Here is a 26,279-nt window from a genome sequence, read left to right on the forward strand (position 1 = left end):
ATATACAACCGTGGGTTGTTCTCAGATATGAAATAGTAATAGATTTTATCCAGGGCTTTTTTTGTCATAGAACGCCCAGAACGGCATTCTGGCACCTTTTTTGGATGGAACCTTGTAGGGTAGGCAAGGCGGGTTGTATGACGTGGGTGAGTTCCGGCACCTTTTTGTTTGTTTTTTTACAAAAAAAGCACTGCTTTTATCTACTTCTTCAGCCTATACATATTTAATTCGATTGTAGTTTTATAAAAATACCAATGCTGGGAAGAATATTGATATGGAAGTCAGTTCACATTTAGTTGAAAGCAATATTTCAGATTCTTACCTCCAGCACAAAATGTCCATTCATTGACCATGAATGTGAACTGATACATTTGATAGAATTCAACAATTGTCTTCTTCTAGCCTCAGAAATTATTCAAAGAGATTTGCCCACTGGAGAAGAGTCAAACTATAGTAAGAGATGAAAGATCACCAGCCAAACACCAAATCACCAAATTGAGTAAACAAAGCTTTAGCCTCAAGGTCGTATTGAATATGCAGTTTGAATGAGGGTCCCAAGGACATGTTTTTGGATTGGATTGGATTGTTCTGAAAGGAACAATTGAGCTATTGACCTAACTGAGCTTCATATAAGAGCTGAGCCAATGTCTTCACATCAGGTTGTTTGAGGGCAGCAGACAAAAACAAAACAAAAAACCCAGAACATTAATATGTTGTAGCTTGCTGAGGCATGAATTCTATGCCCACATATTTAATACTTCTAATCTGTTTAACAATGTAGCCCTAGAGGATTACCTATCTTGGATCTTTTGGCAAAAACAGCAACCTTTATCCTTTTATAATTAATCAAAAAATTATTATTACTACAGTACCAAACACCGGTCCTTAAGGTTCTTTTGAGGACAAATGAATGACAGGTTCATAGCAATTATATAAGATTATAAGAAAGAAATGATGCTGCTTTGGGATATTATAATATTTTTCAACACCATGTTATTCATCCAGTTTTGGCCATAGTGGAACATGTTCTAAAGCCTTCTTTGTTGTTTGCATATACTGTTTCTTTTTCCAAACTGACCTCAATCTTCCAATTTATATACTTAGCTTATAATGCACAGCCACCACACAATAATTGTCTTAATCAGATCAGCTAGAATTTGATTATTTTAGCCACCCTTTGACATATATTAAATCATGGTCTGATTTTACAGTGTTAGCGTTATTTCCAACTAACTGGACCTTGCTACTATGTGCAGTTCCTCTGTGACTATGTGATGGGAGGAAATCAGTGAGCACTGATTAGAATGAGAATATGCTGATGACAGTAATTACCACTGTTAAGATGTTGTAGGTCAGTGACCAGTGATGAATTTTTATTTATGTTCTCTAATGCAATTTATTTATGCAGTTTATCCTCACCTTAATTCAGAGAGAGTAGTGGCAATGCCCAGATATTATTGTTGTAATATGTTTTAATAACATAAATAATTTTACATCTCCTCAACACATTGATAACTTAATTAACTTTAACTAATGACTTAATAACTCACTTAGAGTTAATAATGTAGACTAATATAAGCACCAATTATTTCACAGCTAAATCCTTCAGATAAGTGTTTTTACAGCCTAGCATATCACCCCCAAATTAGCCTTCAACAGTCTTTGAATCAATATACTGAATTGCATAAATCTTAACTCGGTATCAGGTGAAGCAATTGTATCCCTGCAGCAAATATATTTATAAGCAGTGTCAGCTGTATACAACCACCACAACAACAAAAGATTAAGGTGCTTTAAAAATTCACAAATACTGAGTCTCTACTCATTTAATTATGTCCATGAAATTCCACACACAAACACCTAAAGAACAAAGGAAAGCAGAAAACAAATAACCAAGGAGTTATTTTCTTATCCTAACCCTTCTCACCACCCTTTTCTATTGCTCCTAATGATTATTAATCAGCCCCTGCCACATTGAACTAAGGGTTCCAAGTATTAAGGCTCAGTCCTGAGCCAGGATTCTAATTTCAGGACTCAATATCACATTTGACCCTACAGGCTTGATACCTCTGGTGTTGTCAGATAGCTACCAATCTCACTAGTACTTTACCTGTGTAGAAGAACTTTGCAGTGTTGGCATCTTTGTTGAATCTAGGCCATTTAAATCTAGAAAAGGACAAATCAATAGTAAAAGAAAGAATTAAAGATTTGGGTTGCCAAAATGCTCCTCGATTGCCAAATGTTAGATAGCCGCAAGACCTTTACTGAGGGGTATCTATACACTCTAACCCAAGCAAATACAGATGGATCTTTTCCAGAGTCTGCTTTGATGCCCTCCCTTCAGCACTGCTGGTGGAAAGATTTCAAGGGACTCCTTATTTACAGAGAAATGATCCTTGTGGATCCAGGAAGAGAGATACTTTTGCCCATGTCCTCATAAGGTTTCCTTTTTTAGGTGTCCTCAAGACATGCTTTGAACTTCCCAATCATCCCGAAATTTGAGGGTCACCCTGAAACATTTTATGTTTATTTCTTTTTAAGGGATGCTAAATCTACATTCAGGTATTTTCATACCTGAATGTTGTGCAAAACCTAATTAGATATGTCATCCTATCGTTGTGCAAAACCTAATTAGATATATGCAAAACCTAATTAGATATGTCATCCTATTGTGCAAAACCTAATTAGATATGTCATTGTGCAAAACCTAATTAGTTGTGCAAAACCTAATTAGATATGTCATCCTATCGTCTTGTGCAAAACCTAATTAGATATGTCATCCTATCGTCTTGTTTTTTTCCCTTGATAATAAATTGCTGTACCAACCTATTTCTCTTTCCCTGTTACAAAGGCAGGTCAAAGCTATAAGATGCTTGATTTGCCTTCAGATTTATATCTTGCTTGAGTGCAGAGAACAGCAACAAAGATGATTAGGGGACTGGAGGCTAAAACATATGAAGAACGGCTACAGCAACTGGGCATGGCTAGTCTAGTGAAGAGAAGGACCAGGGCAGACATGATAGCAGTGTTCCAATATTTGAGGGGCTGTCACAGAGAGGAGGGGATTAGCCTGTTTTCCAAAGTACCTGAAGGCCAGACAAGGAATAACGGATGGAAGCTGATCAAGGAGAGATTCAACCTAGAGATAAGGTGAAATTTTCTGACAAGTGAGAACAATCAACTAGTGGAACAGTTTGCCTTCAGATGTGGGAGTCTCATCCCTGGAAGCTTTCAAGAAGAGACTGGACTGCCATGTCAGAAATGGTGTAGGGTCTCCTGTTTGGGTGGGGGATTGGACTAGATGACCTACAAGGTCCCTTCCAACTCTGTGATTCTGATTCTGATTCTTATATGCAAATGGAAGAGGCCTGATCAAAAGAATAATCAGAAAGAGGGATCCAATCCTAATGAGATGAATTGATAAAGCCTATAAATATCTGATGAGAATGTTTTTATAACATTTATTTATTTTATTTATTTGTGAAATGACATCTTACTCATTTTACCATACTTTCAATTAATTATTTAAAGTCCACTTTACTCTCCTAAGAATCTCAAATTGGCTTTGGACCCATGACTTCCCCTCTAAACCATTCCATTGATCACTATCCCTCGGTCAAAAGAATATTGGTTCCTCGGAACACTAACTGATCTTATGTGAAGACAGAGTCTTAGAGAGCATGTGAAAGTTTTCCATATTACATTTGAATGTTAGGAAATCAAACATCAACGATCACAGACATTTGTTAATAAGACATTATGCTGGTAATATCACATTGTTAACAGCCCATTTCTTGTTAGCCTCCCACTTATTTCTATGTACTTATTTAACACCTGGAAGGATAAGACTGTTTAGCATGACCATAATATTTTTTGTTAGTATATTAAAATCTCACAAAACTAAGTTCTTTCTGCCTCCAAGTCATTCCTGTTTTTCTAGTAGCTTAGAAAGTAGCTTAGAATTGAAATGATTTTTCGGCACACATCATCTTGTCTTAGTTACGTATATCAGGTTCAAAGCTTTCTAGATACAGAAATAAACCCACACTACTGCCAATGGACCCTTTGGAGGTTGGGTGGAGTTTGTTGACTCTGGCATTCCAACCATGGGAACAGGTATATGCTAGATGCCTCCAGAAGCGGCGAATGCTCCAACACTGGACGTTTTTAAGAAGAGACAGCCATTTGTCTGAAATGGTATAGGGCAGTGGTTCTCAACCTGTGGGTCGGGACCCCATTTGGGGTCGATCGACCATTTCATGGGGGTCGCCAAGCAAGGCTGTCCTTCATTTTTTTTGTCCGCCATTTTTTTCCCTTTTCCAGCGGGTGCTTTACCTCCCTTGGGCTGGGCCAGCTGGTTGTCGGCCTGCTCCGTCTCTGCCGCTTGTCAGCTACGCCTTGGCCGTCGCAGGGGGCGGAACCACGCATGCGCGGCGCTCCCGGGCAGGGAAAGTCATCGACTTACGACCGGTTGGGTAATCCTCGACTTACGACCAGTTTAGTCCTCGACTTACGACCGGTTTAGTCCTCGACTTACGACCGGTTGGGTTCGTGGCATTAAAAAGGTTGAGAACCACTGCTCTACTACATACATCTTTCTGTTAGAACAGCGGTTCTCAACCTATGGGTCGCGACCCCATTTGGGGTCCATCGACCATTTCACGGGGGTCGCCAAGCAAGGCTGTTCGCCATTTTTTCCCCTTTTCCGGCGGGTGCCTTACCTCCCTTGGGCTGAGCCAGCTGGTGGTCGGCCTGCTCCGTCTCTGTCGCTTGCCAGCTACGCCTCGGCTGGCGCAGGGGGCAGAACCACGCATGCGCGGCACTCCTGGGCAGGGAAAGTCCTCGACTTACGACCAGTTGGGTAGTCCTCAACTTACGACCGGTTTAGTCCTCGACTTACGACCAGTTTAGTCCTCGACTTACGACCGGTTGGGGGTTGCGGCATTAAAAAGGTTGAGAACCACTGGTAAAGGGTTTCCTGCCTGAGCAGGGGGTTGGACTAGATGACCTCCAAGGCCCCTTCCAACTTCATTATTATGATTAGATACCTTCTGTCTTTTTTACAGATGAACAGTATCACCATTTTAAAGAATGTTTGTATTACTTAACAATAATCAGTTTTAGTTTCATTAAATCGCCCAAAGAGAGCCACTGTTGTGCAGTGGTTAAGACACCAGGCTAGAAACCAGTGATTGTGAGCTCTTGTTCCATCCAAGGTACAAAGCCAGCTAGGTGATCTTAGGCCAATGACTCTCTCTCAGCCTGGGAAGGAGGCAATGGCAAACCACTTCTGAATTCTTGCCACAAAAACAGCAGAGAGTTCTCTAGATCAGGGCTTTTCAACCCATGATACGCATACCACTGGTGGTACTTTGGCATCTGGCAGGTGGTACTTGTTATGATGGGTTGAAAAGCACTAAAAAAAAAGTGTAAAAGTGGATGAACTGAAGCAGCAGCAGCAGCACCAGAGAGGCCTGGGGGAGAGTGAGCTGGAGCTGTGGTGTTGCCGGGGCTCTGCTGAGAGCCCAGGATCGGTGTGTGCAGTTTCATCTGGAAGAGGAAAGGAGAGGGGGAGAAGAGGAGAGAGGGGAGAGGATATAAAAGGAGGAGGGAGAGAGAAGAGAAGATATAAAAGGAGGGGGAGAGGATATAAAAGGAGTAAAACTGGTACTTTTCCCTTTTTCTTTTTACGGTTTGTAATATTTTATTAGATTGTAGATTAAAATATAAAAGGAAATAGCAGGACACTGGAGGAGGAAAAAGGAAAAGAAAAGTGAGGGGGAGAAGGGAAAAAGAAACGGAAAGGCATTGACTTCCGACTTCTTCTGTTGCAGTAGAATGAAGGATTAACATCGAAAATCAACTTTTTACTTTTCTATAATAATATAAACTAGCCATTTCTATAACAACAAATCAATCTAATCAGTAAAATCCGAAATCCCCCCTCCACCCTTTTTTTAGTCATCAAGTTTTTGACACCTTGTTAAGCACTGGTGGTACTCGAATATTGTCATATCCTAAAAGTGGTACAATCTGTGAAAAGGTTGAAAAGCCCTGGTCTGGATAGTTGCTTGGAGTCAAAAATTGATTTGTAGGTTTGCGCGTGCGCGCGCACGCACACACACACACACTGTTAAAATAGATTATGCAAGAGGAAAAATAAAGAGTCACCTTGCAGTGAGATGCACGGTAAATAAATTGAATAAATAAGTAAAATACATAAAAATTATTTAGCAATAAAATAAAACTATAGATAAGCCTAGTTTCCACTTTAAATATATTATTTACATATACTTTTTACCTAGTTCAATTTGAGTAATTTTTTGTAAGGTAGCCCCGAACACTGAAACTCAGGTAAATCTTGTTTTTTGTGGGTTATAGATACATGGAAATGCTGGGCTAGAAGGGTGGTAATTGTGGCACCTAAGCATTTTTCAACATCGGTTTTACACACACACACGCACACATACCATTTTCTAGAAGACAAGCATATTGTTTTTCTGTTTATAATTTCCCAGTTTATGAAAATTCCAAGCAAATTACTGCAAGCATTTATGCTCCTATCGTTACTGGCAGCCTAGTCCCCAAATCTTAATGTAAATAAAAAGCAACAAAAGTTCCAGTACTTTTTTCATAGTTTATCAGAAAATAAACAAGTGTTATATGTGGAATGGTTCCTTGTCAGTTTCTGCCACCTGTTGGTGGGATATCACCCATGTGGTTCATGAAGCACAACAAGCAGCTGGTAAGCATGCAAAGGGAAGAGTTTTTAATTTAGATGAATCCCACATGCATATTTTTCATTTACAGTTGTAGCTACATCACATGTAGCTGAACCAAGAAAGTTGTAAGTATGATGAACAAGTATATTGTAGGCCTTTCTGTATGTGAAGAGCAGGCAGGACCTCTACATTTCTGCTTTGTGTTATATACAGGTAGTCTTTGACTTACAACAGTTTGTTTAATGACCGATCAAAGTTACAATGGCACTGAAAAAGTGATTTATGACTGTTTTTCACACAACCATTGCAGCATCCTCACAGTCATGTGATCAAAATTCAGATACTTGGCAACTGACTCATATTTATGACGGTTGCAGTGTCCCAAGGTCATGTCACCTTTGGCGACCTTCTGACAAGCCAAGTCAATGGGGAACCCAGATCCATTTAACAACTACAACTACTGTAACTTAACAACTGCAGTGATTTACTTAACAATTGTGGCAAGAAAGGTCATAACATGGGGCAAAACTCACTTAACAAATATCCCACTTAGCAACAGAAATTTTGGGTTCAATTGTGGTCGTAAATTGAGGACTACCTGTAATGAAATAGCATAAGATTGCATATTTTCATTCTCTCTCTCTCTCTCCTTTTCTCCATGCCCCTTCCCCGTCATTCACTAACACAAGACAATATAATGAAAACGCTACTCAAAATAAAGTCCTAATATCCAGAAATAACCGGAATATTCTATTCCGTAAAGCTATATAAACTGACTTTTTGTTGTTTTCCTCTGCATATTACATCAGCATTTATGCATCAATAGATGCACTATGTGTAACATCCAGAATATGTACATTATGAGACAATCTATGCATCCTGAAGGGGGCATGGGTGGTTCAGTTTTCTATATTTCTTTTCTATATTCAGGGTTGTATTTGGATTAGGATAGGACTAACAGATTTGTGGATTCCAGATTCTCCTGCTCCCATTAGTTTATCTAAAACGTATGGGTCATTTTATGAAATATTAAATGCTTTCATCTCTTTAAATGAAACAGAAAATCAAATTTCAATCCAAATCCTGCCAACTGTAAGTCAGGATAGGCAGGCAAGACACTTAAAGGGACTGGATCTAAATTATGGCAAGTATTAACTGTCAATATTTAAAAACATTTTATTCTTGAGGAATTCTTGTTTATCTGAGGCAAAGTAGCATAATATCCCTGGGTAGAAAAGAGAATGTCAGATAATGAAATACTGTTTCCTCAAGACAAATTTCAGTTACAGGATATGGATAAACTGGAACAGACATCATCATTTTGAATCATCGTTTTTACTTTTCATGTGTGTCAAAGAAAGAAAAAAAAAGCAGGATTCAATCATACTCTCACGGACTACTTTACTTTAGGTAGCCATTAGTTTCCCAAAGACTTTATGTGAAATGCTATGAATTGCTAATTTGTCCTGATTGTGGAAAATAAAGAACTTTATTGTGGAAAATTATTATGCAAATATTGAGCTGTATATTGAACACCGGATGCATGTAAAAAATAGTATTTCCTATTACCTTGTAAAATGTCAGAACTGTGATTTTTATTTGGATGAGAAGAGGACAGTGCTATTTTTTATAACTTTTACAATGCCTCAGTAATGTATGAACTAATATTTTCCGGAGTAAGAAGAAGCTATTTATACATCACAAGTACATTTGGCATCTGCCTGGCTGCTAAGAATAGGCATGGATTGTTCTCCAACTGTTAGATCAGGGCCAATTCTAGAACGACTTTGTAGGACATTCTTTTAGTCATTATTTCTCCTGAGATTACCTCACAATGGAGTGATTAAAAGCATTGTGAATTTGCCCTTTTATAAAATCATCCCAACATTATATGAATTATGTCTTTGTTATCCAGTACAAATAATTCTTTACATTTCATACCGAAAGTGGCAAAACAGTAAGGTCTATGCAAGAGAATTTTGAAACATAACTGGTTTTAAGTCAAAAACTTTTCAGATTAATACATTTCACAGGAAATATAGTTTAGGAAAACTCTTTTTTTTAAGTATTGCATATTTTTACAACCAAAGGCAAGCAAATAATGTTTACAACATGGAAAAACCAATCTCAGATTAAGATCAAGAGTTTAATAATTACACACTTTTTACATTATGAAAATAAGTCATAAATAGTGTAAAAATAATTCTGAAGTTCAACTTCTCACAAAGTTGGGACAAAAACCAAATACAAAACTAAAACAGGAGCAATTAAAACATTTATAAGCATAAAAAGAACCCGAATTTTTTTTTTTAAAGAAAATGATTCATCCTATTTGATAAAGCTCATTCTTGCTTTAATTCTTAACCAGAGGCTACAACAATATAGAAATTAATATCAAATAAAAATGGTGGCTTAAATCTTGCAACTATTTACACAGACATATTGTTTTTACCATGATATTATACCTAGAATGTGATAAGAAAATGGCTTACATTATTAATGATTTCTTCCAAGCAGGAATAATTTTCTGCAAATGACAGATTTCTGCTTTTAACAGATACCATTATGAAATATGGAAATACCTGCACATAAAGATACATTATAAAAAAGTAAAAAAAAAAAATCAAATAAAATACAATATTTTCCAAAAGAAGCAGACAAATAAACAAAAACAACAACCCAACCCCAAACCAGATACATACACCTTTAAAAACAGGTTGTAAATTATTATAGTTTCCCAACATGTACAATGGCATAATATCCACAATGAACAAGCCCAACATGTATGAACATTAGAGAAAATTCTCATTTGTTCCATTTCACTTGTTCAAGATAGTGGCCCAGGACAAACTCAACGTAAAGAATATGTAAAAAAACATACATTTACCCGCAAATGAAATGCTTTTAAAATATCACCAGTATTAAATACAACTGTGGAAACTACTAAATTTTAATTTAAACATATAAAGTAAGACTGAATAAGGCCCCTGTTCTCTAAAGAAAAAGAAAGGTGCCTTTCAAATAGTATTTTTTAAAAGAATGCTTTTCTGTCTTTTTCCATTGTTAATTGTTTTGAAAACTTTGTCTTATGTTCAGAGAGCTGTACTGAGAAAACATTTTTCTATATCTAGCCACATTTGGATAGGCTGAGAAAACCATTTCAAATTTAATTAGTACTTTACCATTCAAATCAATATGAATGAATTATTTAGTTACTAGCTGTGGTTGTTGTTTTAACCCACCATGATCCAAAAGGTTTTGATGGGTTTTTGCTACATTGCCATATAGGGGGGAAAAAGGATAAGGAAAAAAAAACCTTCAGCATTTAATAGCAATATTAATAGCTGAAATTCCAGAATAAAGAGCCTGCTAACTTCTCATAATATATTTTTTCCTAAGGTATAGTATACCTTATTGTGTGAAAATTATAAATCATTAATAGACAAAAGATACAGATGTGCAACTAAAATCACATAACAAAATAATAATGATAATTAGGAGGCTTGCAAACAAAATGTCTAATCTTAACTTTATATATCTGAAGATGTCTGTTATTCCATTTCCACTTAAAATTATGATACAAAACAGTTCTATTATACAAACAAATCGAATAACATATTCTTATGGCTAACAATACCCTATAAAAACAAGGCTTCCATCCAGGCATTGCAACTGGCCATCAGGGATGTCCAACTTGATTCCTAGATTGTCTCTGGCCTATTTCTTAAAGTGTCTTAATATTTTGGCACTTTTTATTTCAGCAAAAGTGAGGCATTCAAACAGATTTTCAGGATTGTACTTAATACTGTCTGGGGAGGACATTATTCAAGTTTTAATGACACATGTAAAGGTAAACAGGAATAGTTACCTTTTTCAGTGCTTCTCTTTTTAATAGTTTATAAATAGTAAAGAACAGAGTACATGCTATCACTTCAGAGCATAGGCCAAGTATCCTTGAGGTGATTAACCTCACCACAAGAGAATATCTCTGCAAGTCCACTACTATACATATAGTTTTCTTCTTATCCTGCTATTTACTGAATACATTAAACAGGTTGCTGGGAGAGATTTTGGTATACTAGATCAGGGCCCCCCAACCCCTGGTCTGTGGACCAGTACCGGGCTGCGGCATGCCAGCAACCGGTCTGCACAAACAAGCAAAGCCCCATCCATGGGATGCAGGCAGAACTCAAACTCACCCACTCTCTGGTCAGCGGAAAAACTTTTCTCCACAGAACCAGTCCCTGGTGCCCAAAAGGTTGGGGACCTCTGCACTAGATAAGTGATATTGCTATTGCTATGCTTTTTATTTATATAGTGCAGAGCAATATATTAGTCTGTTTTTCTAAACTAGCAATGAGATAAAATCAGGAAAGGAAATATTTAAACATTAGATATTATGAACTATAGTTGACACTTTATCCCTACTACTTCATCTTCTACATATGATACTTTGCTTTGTGGACATGAAAATGAAATACCTTATGGAATTTCAGAAAGATTCATCAAAAATATGTTATTTCTTTGTACCTATTAAAAACAGTACCCAATAAATATTGGCGGGAGAGAAAACTTCCAAAGATAAAGTAATTAAGAAAGTTAGAAATTGGAAATAAAAACAAAAATAGGTAACGAAAAACCTTTATCATTGTAAGATAAAAATGAGCATGTTTAAAAACAAAAGAAAAAAATGCAATTTAAACTGTAATATATTAGCATAAATGACTAATTTGGAGGAGCTTTGCAAGAAGAATAGAAAACATTTTAGCACCAAACTAATTCTTAAATATCAACATAAAGGCACTACAAGTCTTCAGAAAACAACTACATAGCCAGACTAAGCACATTTTTGTTTTTAACAGGCATTTTTAGGAATCATTTCAGGCACCAGTTTGATATCTCCCTTTACTGCTCTTCAAAATCCAACTAGTCAAATTATCATGTAGATTTATCACAATGATATCAATATAATGGAACTTATTTTTAACAATATAAATCAGAATTAATCAATGAATAGCCTAAAACAGCAAGTGTTTTTTTTTTAAAAAAAATAAAATAAATCAGCAAACATTTCCAATGATTGCTGTAGCTGGAAAATTACAGCTGTTATAAGAAAAATTGCTGCTTCTGTTAATTTATGGCTATATGCTCATATTCTCAATTCAAATATTGTTAATTTCTACACAGACTGCACAGATGGAAATTCTTTTCCATCAACCTGCACACAGATTGATAAGCATTTATAAGTGTATAATTTTACTTTAAAATTAGTAATTGATATCCTATCATTAACTCTTTTAAATGTAAACTGAAAAATAAACTAGCAAACAAATCAGGTCATAGGCCTGATTTGTGAAGGGGTCTCAACAGCCATTTTTTATTTTTTATTAGTATGCTTACCAGCTATAGGGTAAATCCACATTTTTGATATTTACATGCAGCCCAACTATTCTGCTTTCTCATCTTGTATTCATAGATAGCTAGTATTACTAGCTTTACAAAAAGAAAGGTAACGTTTAATAAGACTATAAGGAACACTCTTAGTCCCAGGTATTTAATTTTATATGTAGATTCCTATGAAATGGAGGAAAAAGAATTTTTAAAAATACTTTGTAAATGGCACATCTGAACACCTAAATTTATTTTTTAACGGGCCATTCAGGTTATAATGACCCTCATAAACAATCTAATGCCCAGTGTTCGGGCATTATGCTTACATATGAATAATGTCTGACCAGATCTAAAATTAAATGATTAGGGTTTGAGATGATAGAATAATAAATAGTTTACATTACAGAGAAATGCATAAAAGATCGTAGGAAAAGGAATGGCAGAAGCAGGAAGCAGATTCAAAAGAGGAATCAGCCTACAGTTTCTATGTAGCCATAAAGTCCAATCCCTCTTGAATTCTGTTGACTCTTATCTAATGCTAAAATACTGCTAACCATTAATTAAATAGATTCCTATGCAATAGGAATGAGTAGTAATAAATCAGTTTAATTGGAACTTCATGTATGGTCCTCATCTTACATGTCTGACAAAGGTTAATATACAGGAAGCCTATGGATGGAATTCAAGATTATCCATCAACTAGAAATAAAAATGGATAAAATTGTTTCTCTTACTACCACTAGCTTCACAGACTTCCCTCTTTTTCCTGGATAATTGGAGGACTCTTAGGGAGATTTTGAGGAGGGAAATATTCTATGCAAAAAGAGAAAAGGATTTCTATCTTACAAACAAATATCTGCATTACACGGGAGAAAATATCTGTTAATATATACTAAAATATTTGTATATATGTATGTGTACACAATTATACATGCATACACAGACTAATTTCTCTTAGTTTTTGCATTTCAAAAATTTTAATTCTACCTTTCCATGCAGATAGGACAAATTTTAATAAAAATATAAGAAAACCATAAGAAAATATTTAGTAAAAGCAGGCATTCATTTCTCTGAATTTCCTGAGCACTAAATTATTCTCCTCTGCTGTTGAGAGGTTATCACTGAAACACTGAAAAACTTGCTAAAATGTTAACATGAAAGCTTCAATATTGAAAAAAAGATCATGTTCCCCAAAAAGTAATAGGAAATTTTATCAATACTGTTTTATTAATTATTATTATTATTATTTAAATTTATTGGTCACCCATCTCCAGTGGATTCTGGGTGGTGCACAAATGGTCTGTAAACAAAATAATTAAATTAAAAAAGGAAGTAAGGGGTATACTAAAGTAGTACTGAAATTTAACTAATATTTGGTATGGTGATAAATATAATTCCATTTACAAGCTGATAAAAATGACATTTTGCAACAATGGATGTTTATTTGTTAATCTAATTTTAAAATATCCCACTGACTTTTTTGAAAGGGTATGGAATTTCTTATTTGGTCAGACCTTTAAAACATTGCAGAACATTCATCAAATGTAATGACCATATTTTCCACTCCCCCAGGAAATTAATTAGCAACATTAATTAGCTTCTTAGAATGTCTACAAGCATACATTTGAATATAAGCTTAAATATAAAAATATTAAATAGAAGGGTTCAAAACAGAGAAATGAAATATTTTTTTAAAAAAGAATAAGATGAAAATAGCAATACATTTGAGATACAAGGTAGCCTATACTGTAGCTCCTACCAATTCCATATTATTTGGGTCATGATGTGGAATAATTTTTAAAAAATGAATAGGTCAACAAAAATCCTTTACTTTTGGAGAAGCTAAAAAAATGAAACACAAATATGTTCTTCAAAACCTGAATGTCTATAAGCATGAAAGCAAAGGAGGCTAGTACATTTAACCATTGATCAATTATAATTAAATATATTCTTCAAGCCCGTACACGCATATGCCATTGACCAGGAATTTCTAAAATCCAAATGGTAAACCATGAAAAGTCAACTGCATTTCATTATTTTAGAGGAAGGCATTTTATAGTGACTTTTGTCAAAGCACTTCTTCTTATCACCTTGAAAATACAACATGTGAAATACATATTGTAGCAATCTTTGAAGATTACATTGTCCACCAGTTGATACTAAGACCTATCATTGAATGATCCATTTGATGTCTCTGCAACTCAATCATCTTACTCATAAAGCAGGATCTTCTTCTTTCATTCTTGGTAAAATAATCCAACATGTGTTGAAATCCATGCTTCTTGACTGTGAGCAATGCAAGCAAACAGAGGCTGATGAACAGGTATCATCCTTCTTCTTTTTCACAAAGATGGTTTCACCCAGAAGACTGAAAGCCATCCACCATCAGAAGGAACCGAAGTTCCCTCCAAATTCAAGAGCTTTGTCTTAATCTCCTCGTATCATTTTTTTGCAATAAGCCATGGTGTGACTCCCTTGAGATGATAGAAAGAACAATTTAATGTGTCAAGTGAAATCGGCAGCAAGCAACCATTGTAGCATATGACAGCAAACCACCATTGTAGCACAACAAGCTGTTTTAGCACAAAAATCATGCTTTTGCTCAAGCAAGTTTGGGGAAATGGAGCAATGATAGAGTTTATGAGGGTGAACATGGCAACAGAGTCATTATATTCCAGTGGCAATCTGTTATTGAGTTCATATATGGTCACAAACTAATGTAACCTAATTCAGGGCATTTCTTCTCCATGCTTGTCCACAAGCCAAATAAAACAAGAATGCAACCAAAAATAAAAGTAATGTAAAAATATGTAAAAAAAGAAAACAATTTAAATGTCTATGAATGATCACTCTGTTGGGATTAGCTCTATAGACAGAATATTTGGATTCTGTACATTTATTGCACAGTTTATATTTGCCAGATTGCAGCCATATGTACACATGACTACTACAAATAAATAGAAGCAGTGCTATGTAAACATATTTCAAACTTGTAAAACCAATGCTTCCATTTTCAATTATAAATACAGGAGGTGATGTATTATATACACAACTTCATGCTTGCAAAGTTAGATTCATCACTGCAAAGAAACAAAGAAAAACATTTTAGCAATATTAGTAGTATTGTTCAAAGGCACGTTTCAACTGTATAAATAATACTAAGCTGGATAAAGAGATATATAAAGGAATTCTTCCCTCAGAGTAAAGTTTTCTCAGCTTATAGGAGTTAAAAGAGGGAAGAGTTTTTTCCTTCTTTCTGCAGCAGTACTGACAACTGGTTAGTAAAGGGATACCAACAATGCTTTTTTCTTCATTTGTTCATGTTATTTCCTTGGGTTAACAGACGTCATTTAGCTTACTGATGCTTGATGGTATATAATATTGAGAGATTAAAAAGTAAGCATAAGAATATTTGAGTGATCTCACCTTTTGCCAGCAACCGGGCATTGGTAACCCATCTGGCCCCTGTTTGAATAAGGCAAATCAAAGTATACTGTTAAGTTTGATAATACACCTCACCAATGTTAACATCATTTCATGCCTCAATTGTACTTTAGGAAAATGAGCAAAATTCAAATAATATAACATATGTAGTGCATGGCAATTTTTGAAATTCTTATGTATATAATCATATGTTCTCCATGCTTGCAGAAGAACAATTAACTGCAACCAAACTACTGTACAACTAGTTGAAGTCAATTCAGAGGAACACCATACATTAATAAATGCCTTATTCCATGCAAATGTATTTATGACTTTGATCTATATATATATCAGTGATAATGGATGAGAGTTAAAATCCCAGTCATGTTATAGATCTCCTGGTTTTGAGCAGGATTAGTTAGTCCTCCTCAAGAAAATAAGATAGACTTGGAAAAATATAAAATAACCAAAACAACCTTCCATGAGCAAGCATTGTTTTTGTCTGGAATGCACTGGGAATTTTGGGAATTACTCTCCCAAAATAATATAGTTTAGCTATACTCAAACTTAATGGCATATTTTCAATAAGCAATGTTTGAAATTAAAAGTATATGAAGAAAAACCAAATAAATATAACTTCTCAGAAATTATGGCAAGTTAATGTCCATAACTGATATTGGTAGACATTATTAAGCTAATATGGAAGCATTGGAAGCATATGGAAGCTAGCGTGATTGGATTTACATTTATAAAGTAAATGCTTAGGTTCTTATGAATGCAAAAAATCCTCCATTTCCTACTTGGAAACTTAACCTACAAAGTCTCCTTCAGCTAGTATGTAAGACGGGGCCTGTGGACTACTTTGTCTCTTTGTTGTTTGAAAACTGGATATTTTTTAACGAGACAGAGTAACTATCTTTGACTAAACTCAGAAATTTTGTTCAAATAAATTTAGTTCTATTGTCTTAACTATATTTTGATTTTAAATAGGGAGACTTCATTCCAATTAACTTTATACCAATTATATCAGAGTCAACATAGTGTATCTGTGCAATATTGCAAACAATGGCATATCATTGTTCTGAGGGATATCTTTGTTCTGGAGGATGACAGATCAAATGTTATTCCAACTATAAGATATTGTAGTATGTTATCAGGTACTATTAAATCTAAGAATTTGGATTTGATAATTAACGTATTGATAATTAACGGTTGTGGGATTGTATGTACATAGAATCACTACTTGAATATATGGAGAAGCTTTATGTTACAGTATTTGCTCGCAAATTATAAGAAAAACCCAATGAAACATATTGGCAAAGTCTAGACCAGGGGTAGGCAACTTGGCTCTTTTATGATTCGTGGACTTCAACTCCCAGAATTCCTGAGCCAGCCCTGGCTCAGGAATTCTGGAAGTTGAAGTCCCTGAGTCATAAAAGAGCCAAGGTTGCCTACCCCTGGTCTAGACAGTTGTGTAACATTTACTTGAATGTTAGGATAATTTCCCCTCCTTAGTTTATAACTTGATAATTTAAATAAATAAAGTTTGAGGTAGTGAGTATGGCATCAGGATAGAAGCTAGGAGAGTGTGAGTTCTAGTGCTGCCTTAGGCACAGAGTCAGTTGTATGACCTTAGGCTAGTTACTTTCAGCCCTAATAAGGAGGAAATGGTAAACTACTTCTGAAAAACTTTTGCAAGAGTACTGCAGGGACTTGACCAGGCAATCTTCAAAAATTGCACATGGCTGAGTAGAAGAGAAAAAAAACCTGCAATAAACATCAAAAAGGGCTAAGCAAAAAGTTGCTAATAGCAGATAGTTTTAACTGATTTCCAGACAGAAACAATACTGTACTCAGTCAAATATACTTCAAAGAATTATGAAGGCATGCGTTATTTATTTGCAATCAAATATATAACAATAGGTTATTGTTAAACAATGACAAACAAAATAAAATATGGACTTTATACTTAAAGAGTTTCCTGACAATTTAGATTACAGATGTGCTTAAAAAAATCAACTTAACTTTTCCATCCATTTTTAGAGAATCATGCTTAAACTACATACAGTATCAAAACATGCAGATCAAATATATCTACACTTTAAAATGTTTTTGGCATTTTCTAGATATGTGTAGATAATGATGATTTTTTAAAAAGAAAACATATTTTCATAATATTGAAATGTTTGCCAGATTGGTACAAGGGAAAGGGATCAACAAGTAGAATTTTAGTATAGGTAGGTGCTTGAATTCATGCTAACAAAGAGTAGGGAACTGTTGTATGTATTGTGGGAAATTAAGATCCAAAGGAAAGACTGTTATGCTGAAAACATTTAAGAAACAGACAATAAGTGCTTTGGGCTGCAGGCCATTAATTCCTTATGAAGGATTTATAAAGCTTATTTTGAAGTGAACATAACATTGCAATTTGTAGGAGATGTGATCGTGTGAATAGCAGAAAGAAATATTCAAAAATATTTCCTGTCAATATAACCTACATGGCTATGTAATTCTATGTAAGAATATTTATACCTAATTTTAATAATCTTGGGCTCAATGTATCCTTTGTTAAACTGAGGGTAAACTACCAATCTCAGTTGGTGTGTCCCATAACTAAATATGAATCTAATCCAGAAATTGCAGAACAAAAGCTAAACTGAGCATTCCAGTTAAACTGCCTATTGTAATGCATTATATCATTCCCCTCCATTACTGTAGGTAAATTCTGCACTTTTTGAACTGTTTGTATTCATCCTTAAGCACACAGTGGATCTGTCTCCCTGTCATCTACAGGTATCTATTAGGATAAGCAGAAGGTCAAGCATGGAGATAATGCTAGCTCCAGGTCATACTTTCCACTTGTTCACTCACTTTTTTTAGCTTCCTTCTGTACACTTGCCCAAAAGCAAATAGCAAATCAAGTTTTCAATTTCCTTATTTGCTTAATGAAAACAGATGATAGTCAAAGCAAATAAATGGAATATCACGAACAGAAACCCCAGAGATTGTCAAAGGACTTGTGTGGACATTAAGAGTTCCTTGCCTAGGTTGGCTGTTCATGCCCTCCCTGCAAAAAGGTAATAGGAATAGACGTGTAAGATAGATTACTTGTTTGAGAGATATGTATTCCCAGGGAAGCCATACCTAGAAAAGTATCACTGGTTATACACTTATGTGCTTTGAATGAGATTTTCTCTTCTTTTCTTAGGCATGTATACTTTGGAGTCCTTGGTGGTTTGTGAGCTTGGTTGTTTGCCTGCACACATTTCATTACATAATCAGTGATAGTAAGTGTATGGTTTCCTCCCTGTTTATATACAACAGCTTATCCTGTCACTGTTGGTGGGAGTTGAGCACAAACCCGACACTCACTAGTATGGTGATGTTACCTAGTTGGATAATGAAATGTCTACAAGCAAACAACCAAACTCAGGGAGCACAAAGGGCTCCACAGTTTAACCCTGAGGTTCTCTTCTATTAGAAGCATATACTTTATTACTCCAGTGCCATTTTTTAAAAATAAAGAACATGGAAATATAATTGATTCAAAATCATAAAACCCATTTATGAGTGAGGTCAGATGGAATTCACACTTAGGGGCTGGGCAAGTATTAACATGATATATGATATCAGTAGTTTAGTCATGGGATATTGTGGAACTACTCTGTATCAACAAAGAGGGCAATTTCATTAATATTAAATATGGCAGAACATGTTTTATTGGCGATGGGAAGGAGGGGAAGAAAGACAACTATCTTAAGTAGAAAATTGCACTTGACTGCAGATGTTGGAGTAAAATAACTTCAGAACCATTGTGCAATGTAAATACGACTTGCCAATATTATACTGCTGATGTTGAGAGGTGGAGTGATCTCTGGATACTGTTATCATCACCAAGGCAGGCCACTTTGATCATGCACATGCATGTATGGGGACATACAATGCAAAGTCTGGTTACTGTGAACTTTACATTGGAAACAGCTGATTAGAAATGTAGGAATCACATGCAGGGTTGGAAGGAAAGAGCAATACTGTACCAATTGGCAAGGGGCATCCAGCCCATCCAGACCAGGTTGGCCTGGCTCCCCTTTTTCCCCCTTAATTCCACGGAATCCCTGTTTGTAAAGATTAACTTGCAACGTTACTAAGAAATGTCTTTTACATCAACTTTGCTGGAACAAGCAAATAGAAAAAAGAGGAGCAAGCTGACCGGAAGAGGAACACAGTAAAATGTCGGTGCTTCCATTCTTAGATTTGTAGCTGAACACATGATCTATATGGCAAATATGAGTTTGCACATGAGCCACTGCACCACAAATTATGGAAGACTCTTCCATTAGCAACAATTTGAAAGAATATTTTACATGGAAATAGGTCAAATCATGATTATGTTTAAAGTGCATTATGACTTTAAATGAATAACAACTTTGCTCAAATTGTAGCTTGCTCCTCTCTGCAGTGTGACAACTTGTTATATTATCTACTGTAAGAGGAGACATTTCCAAGAGATGAGTGAGACATACCAATGGACAAGGTGCATCTAATCCAGGGGCACCCTGTTCTCCTTTCTCCCCTTTAGGCCCCTTTTTGCCTTTCTTTCCCTTTTCCCCCTGTGAACACAATGGTTTGGATAAAACACATTTTATTCTTTTTCAGGGAATCAAAGAAATCTGTTTTAAAAGTTTTTGTTTAATAGCCAATGGAGGGTTGAAAGGACACTTACCACTGTGTTCTAGTTTGCAGGATGCATTAGGTAAAAAAATAAGTTATATGATGATCAGAAGCATTAACTGCATCAGTTTGGTTATATTGCTCTTCTGAGTTAATGCAATAATGATGGGCACTTTGAATTCTAAAGCAGGACTTGTAATTGTGAATTAGATTGATTTTTTTTTTCATCCTAAGGGGTCATCAAAAACTTGCCAGTCATTTAAAAACAAGGGAGTTGTGCTACTTTTCCTAACGGTTGTGTTGGGTCTGCTTTCCTGGCCTTGATTTTCTGCAAGAAGATAACTGTTTTCCTCAGATAGATTTACATCTTATGGGGAAGAACTTTCTACTTATTACATGCATTTAGAGGCAAGTGTCTCTCAGTATCACTGACATTAGATAGTAAGACCCTGTCCACAAGGACTTCCTCTTTTTTCCAATGGAAGAGAAAATTCTTTGCACATATCAAGCTGCTCATCCTTACAGAAACTCTACCTCTATCTATGTGGACACAATCCCAGTTCAGAATAATCTCAATATATATTGAAGACATCAGTTTTAGCGCTAGATCACCTTTTTCCAATCTGGTGATGGGGTTTCTTTCTCAGAAGAAATCCCCAATGATGTTACAAAAATGTTACATCTCAATGTTCTAAACTGGATGCACTGTTTAGAACAATAAAGGGCATGTATTAGGGATCAGCTTTCCCCAAACAGAATCATAATAGAAGATAAAGTCCTGTTTAACACAACTGAAAGGCATTAAGTTGGGGAAGCAAATCAAGAAAATTAAGTGATAAAGTTCAAATTCCTTGGCCAAAACTGTAAAAGGATTCTGAACACCCATGTGTCTCAATCTAAAGTATTCCGATGTGTTTCCAAATTAGAGCTCTATATTCTATTGGCCTTCTTCCTAGATTAAAATATTCATATGCCTAAATTAGAAACATTTTTGTCTGAAAGTAAACATTATTTCAAAGAAAATATGCAATATTTAGTTTGAGACTTAAGAGCTTTCTGTAAACAGATACTTGGAGACAAGAACAGCTACCTGAGAAAAATGACTTTATCAGAAGGCAATGGAGGACACGTTTGAGAACTAATTTAGAATTGTTTTCACACCTGATCAGTTACAATGGCAAATGAGTTTCAGGCTCACAGTCCTTAACAAAACCAAAAGTGACTCTATTTAAACACACAGATAGACACAAATTAAGAATATTACTGTAATGGAGAAACAACAGAAAGACAGTTAGTAGAACTAAGGAATGATTATCAAGGTCTAAGCTGTAGGAAGGATTTAATTTGCAAGGAAAAGGATAAAAAAGACCAGATGGATTTTAAGGAAAAAAGGTAAGAGAAGGGAGAAATGCACCTCTGGAAAGGCAGAAAAGATTAGAGTGGCATATAAGGAATAGACAGTCACTCATTTTCACATATTTTCAAAAATATGCATCCATTTACAGCAGAAAATAAATATTTAGAATAGTTGCTTTGTAATGTTGTAATATTTAATATTTCATTGTCTAAAGCAGTGCATTCTTAAAGTCTCTCGATGAATCCTCCCTCCAAAATTAGAACCAACTATTGTACTAACATATATTTAAAAAGTGAAATTGCACAAAATGCACAAGGTACTATGGCATAAGACAAAACATTTAATGAGCGTCAAACACAGTTTCATGGAGAGATATACTGTATTATATCCTACAACAAATATTTATTCATCAGTTTCAGCAGTAGGCCAAAATATGATGAACTTTAAAAATGGTGAGGGAAGCTCCTAGCAGTAACTGAACAATTGCAGATATAACCCAGAAACTATGAGTCAAAGGAATTAACTATGAAACACTTCACTTCCATTTTGCTTAGATCAACCTGACAGACTTTATCTTTAATATTGGTAATTTAAGTTCTACTTTAAAAAGGACATTTCTCCAAATATGAGTTATAAATGTGCTAACTCTGAAAAATAAGATGGAGTGCTTTGTGTGCCACTTTGAGCTGGAAGGGAGGCATGAGTAAATAATAAAGATATTACAGTACATAGAAACAAAAGGAGTTCTTAGAAAAGGAAAATAAACAAACCCTGATTGTATATTCTGATCAAACCATGAATCAGAAGAGTCAACAAAAATGGATTAGAGTAACTTGAGAGGACAATAAATGGAAAATAAATTGGGCCTTTTAATCTTGCTTATGCAAAAATATGGCTTCCCACACTTTTCAAATTTGTCAGAGAATAATTATGTGGAACATTTTTATTGATACAAGATTTAGAATTAGTCTTAATATTTATGAGTTTTAAATAGTATACTAAATAACCATATTAATAAATTTTAAGAGCAAAATTTAGTCTAAATATTAGTTCCCTGTTTCCATCTAGAATATCTAGGAGTAATTATTTAGCTTTAAAAGCAAGTTCATCTCGCACTTTGGTACAATTGCCTCCATAAGACAAATTTTCACCTGACTGAACCAGTCCGACCTTCTTTTATAATTAGCTCAGCCAGCAAATAAATGGTGACTGGGAAAAGCAAACATCAGTCAATGATATTGTCTACTATGATGCAATACTATTCTTTCAGGATTGATATCCTAGTTCTCTAAACTGTAACAGCTCTTCTTTAAACAGCTCTTGCTTAAACATGTAAGCATATATTTTAGTTTTCAAAGCTATATTTTGTTATTCTATGGGCTCCATCTTATTTTTCTCAAGCTGATTTTGGAGATCTTCCAATTTTCTCTGAACCAAGTGGCTCTGAGGTTATGACCACATAATATGCTTACTGACATTTAAGTTAAAATTCTGGCTGCCTAAATTACCTTGATATTTGCACAATACACAGAATCGATAATTAACCACACAGGTAGGAGGCACACAACAGACTGGGGTTTAATGTCTAATCTAGTGCTTTCCAAACCTGGGTAATTACCCAAAATTGGATAAAAGTGTTTTTTTCTTGGATAATGACTGATGAACCCATTACCCAATCACGACAGGAACATTTAAATAAGGACTTTCAGATAAGCAGTAACAGGACTTTTTGATAAGTGGTTTTGGGTAATGAAGGAAAAAGTTTGAAAAAGCACTGGTCTAATCTGTGACACAGTACAGTAAAGTGTGAATAGCCTATTAGTTATTATAAGAAGTGTCTTTTTTCATTCACTTCAACCCAGCTCTAAATCTAGTATGTTTGATAGAGTTATAGGGTCTGCAATTATATTTATGATCTCTCATGGAAGCATACATTTGTAGAGCAAAGTAAATTGGAAGAAATTCACAAAATAGCTTGGGGGGGAATGGAAGTTACCACTATTATTAAAATTTACTGCACTGAAAACTTTCTCTCAACCTCCCTGAATATCCCTGCTGTACTCTTTTTATTGCTAAAAATGCTACACTTTGGAAATACTTTACTCTGCTTTATCCTAAACCAGTTTGGCAAGCACAATTTTAAAAAATTGAACAGGTACATTGCCAAGCTAAGGTTGGACCAAATAGTTTCTAGAAAGTGACAGAGACTGGTGCTGAAGGTGGCAGTTTAGTTTTTCCACTCAGACATATAGTGAGAGAAAAAATTATTGATCCCCTCTGATTTTGTACGTTTGTCCACTGACAAAGAAATGATCAGTCTATAATTTTAAGGTTTAACAGTGAGAAACAGAATAACAACAACAAATCCAGAAAAACACATTTCAAAAAAAGTTATAAATTGATTTGCATTTTAATGAGTGAAATAAGTATCCCCTATCCATCAGCAAGCTTTCTTGTGTACAGGTAATACTTGGCTCCCAAGTATCTTGTATACAGGTAATGAACTGAGATTAGGAGCACTCTCTCAAAGGGAGTGCTCCTAATCTCAGCTTGTTACCTGTATAAAAGACACCTGTCCACAGAAGCAATCAACCAATCAATCAGATTCCAAACTCTCCACCAATGGCCAAGACCAAACAGCAGTCCAAGGATGTCAGGGACAAGATTGTAGACCAACACCAGGCTGGAATGGACTACAAGACTATCACCAAGCAGCTTGGCTAGAAGGAGACAACAGTTGGTGCGATTATTCGCAAATGGAAGAAACACAAAATAACTGTCAATCTCCCTCGGTCTGGGGCTCCATGAAAGATCTCACCTCATGGAGTTTCAATGATCATGAGAACAGCGAGGAATCAGCCCAGAACTACACGGGAGGATCTTGTTAATGATCTCAAGGCAGCTGGGATCATAATCACCAAGAAAACAATTGATAACACACTACGCCATGAAGGACTGAAATCCTGCAGCGCCAGCAAGCACATATACAGGCCCATCTGAAGTTTGCCAATGAACAGGAGAACTGGGTGAAAGTGTTGTGGTCAGACAAGACCAAAATCCAGCTCTTTGGCATCAACTCAACTTGCTGTGTTTGGAGGAGGAGGAATGCTGTCTATGACCCCAAGAACATCCTCCCCACCGTCAAACATGGAGATGGAAACATTATGCTTTGGGGGTGTTTTTCCAAGGGACAGGACAACACCGCATCAAGGGCCATGTACCGTCAAATCTTGGATGAGAACCTCCTTCCCTCAGCCAGGGCATAGAAAATGGGTTGTGGATGGGTATTCCAGCATGGTAATGACCCAAAACACAACAAAGGAGTAGCTCACAAAGAAGCACATTAAGGTCCTGGAGTGGCCTAGCCAGTCTCCAGACCTTAATCCCATAAAAAATCTGTGGAGGTAGCTGAAGATTTGAGCTGCCAAACATCAGCATCGAAACCTTAATGACTTGGAGAGGATCTGCAAAGAGGAGTGGGACAAAATCCCTCCTGAGATGTTTGCAAACCTGGTGGCCAACTACAAGAAATGTCTGATCTCTGTGATTGCCAACAAGGGTTTTGCCACCAAGTACTAAGTCATATTTTGTGAAGGGATCAAATACTTATTTCACTCAGTAAAATGAAAATCAGTTTATAACTTTTTTGGAATGCGTTTTTCTGGATTTTTTTTTTGTTATTCTGTCTTTCACTGTTAAAATAAACCTACCATTAAAATTATAGACTGATCATTTCTTTGTCAGTGAACAAACATACAAAATCAGCAGGAGATCAAATATTTTTTTCCCTCACTAATTTCTGCTCTCTATGCTATACTTCATCATTGCAGAAGGTGGTGCTGCAACCCTGTTATTTTTCACTCAATTCTGTTAATTAGAAATTGTTCCACGGAATTGATTTCCCCAATATTGTCAACAGGGAAAACATGAAAACTTTGGAAAATAAACTAAAGGAGGGAATAAGCCTAAGCAAAGTTTCAATACAAAGTTTATCTGGCTATTTCAAAGCAGATTTTCCAATCTAGGTTTTCATTTTCTTCCCAACCCCAATGAAATATTACAATATTGTTTACCCTACAAAATGACTTCTATTTCATCTTTTAACTCTTTTATGAATTACACAACTGAAAAGGAACAGATGCTTTTTATATCACATCCAAAGTTATATGATTCTTCATCTTCTATGGCTAAGCACTGGGAATGGATGAGTCGAGGAAGAAAAGGCTCAACATAACGTTGAATATATGTAGGGTGTATAACATGGATTTCCGTTCTAGCTGGTGAGGAGGAATATAGGCTTTCTCCAGCAAAAAATCATGCCTAATGCATGGTCATCGGAATTGGGACTAAGAGAACCTGCCATTTCAAGGGCATAGACTGCTGTGTAATCTCCTGCCATAATAAAGACATTCTTTTATCTTTATAATGTGGGGAATAGCTACTACTGCAAGCTTCTTTCTTTGTATATTAGCAATCTGAAACAGCCAGCCTACAGACAATTTTGACTTCTGCTTTGAGCAGTTTGATGTGAATTCCTGTCATATCTTATTTTTGCCATTTCAGAATCAAAACTCAATTGAATTTTCACAGAAATCTAAGGAGAATAAATTGGAAATCCTTCAACTGCTGAGATGTTTTAAATGCCACCCACTGAACTAAAAAAGGAGACGTTTGCATGTATAAATGTTGGGGTATGTACATTATCAGTGCATAGT

The 26,279-nt window shown here is 35.6% G+C and overlaps 1 protein-coding gene across 1 annotated transcript in view; it reads right to left on the minus strand.

The window, feature by feature from the left end:
* Nucleotides 1-11,901: 11,901 nt before the first annotated feature.
* COL25A1 (collagen type XXV alpha 1 chain) overlaps nt 11,902-26,279 on the minus strand; it is a 276,185-nt gene continuing 261,807 nt past the window's right edge. Inside the window, exons 35-37 of the mRNA XM_015831888.1 lie at nt 19,574-19,651; nt 15,540-15,578; nt 11,902-11,940 (exon numbers count right to left, since the gene is read on the minus strand). Coding sequence (XP_015687374.1) covers nt 11,902-11,940; nt 15,540-15,578; nt 19,574-19,651 — 156 coding nt within the window. The remainder of the gene's footprint in view (nt 11,941-15,539; nt 15,579-19,573; nt 19,652-26,279) is intronic.

This window comes from Protobothrops mucrosquamatus, unplaced genomic scaffold, assembly GCF_001527695.2.
Source record: "Protobothrops mucrosquamatus isolate PMUCROS unplaced genomic scaffold, P.Mucros_1.0 scaffold_4, whole genome shotgun sequence".
In the NCBI taxonomy this organism is placed as follows: domain Eukaryota; kingdom Metazoa; phylum Chordata; class Lepidosauria; order Squamata; family Viperidae; genus Protobothrops; species Protobothrops mucrosquamatus.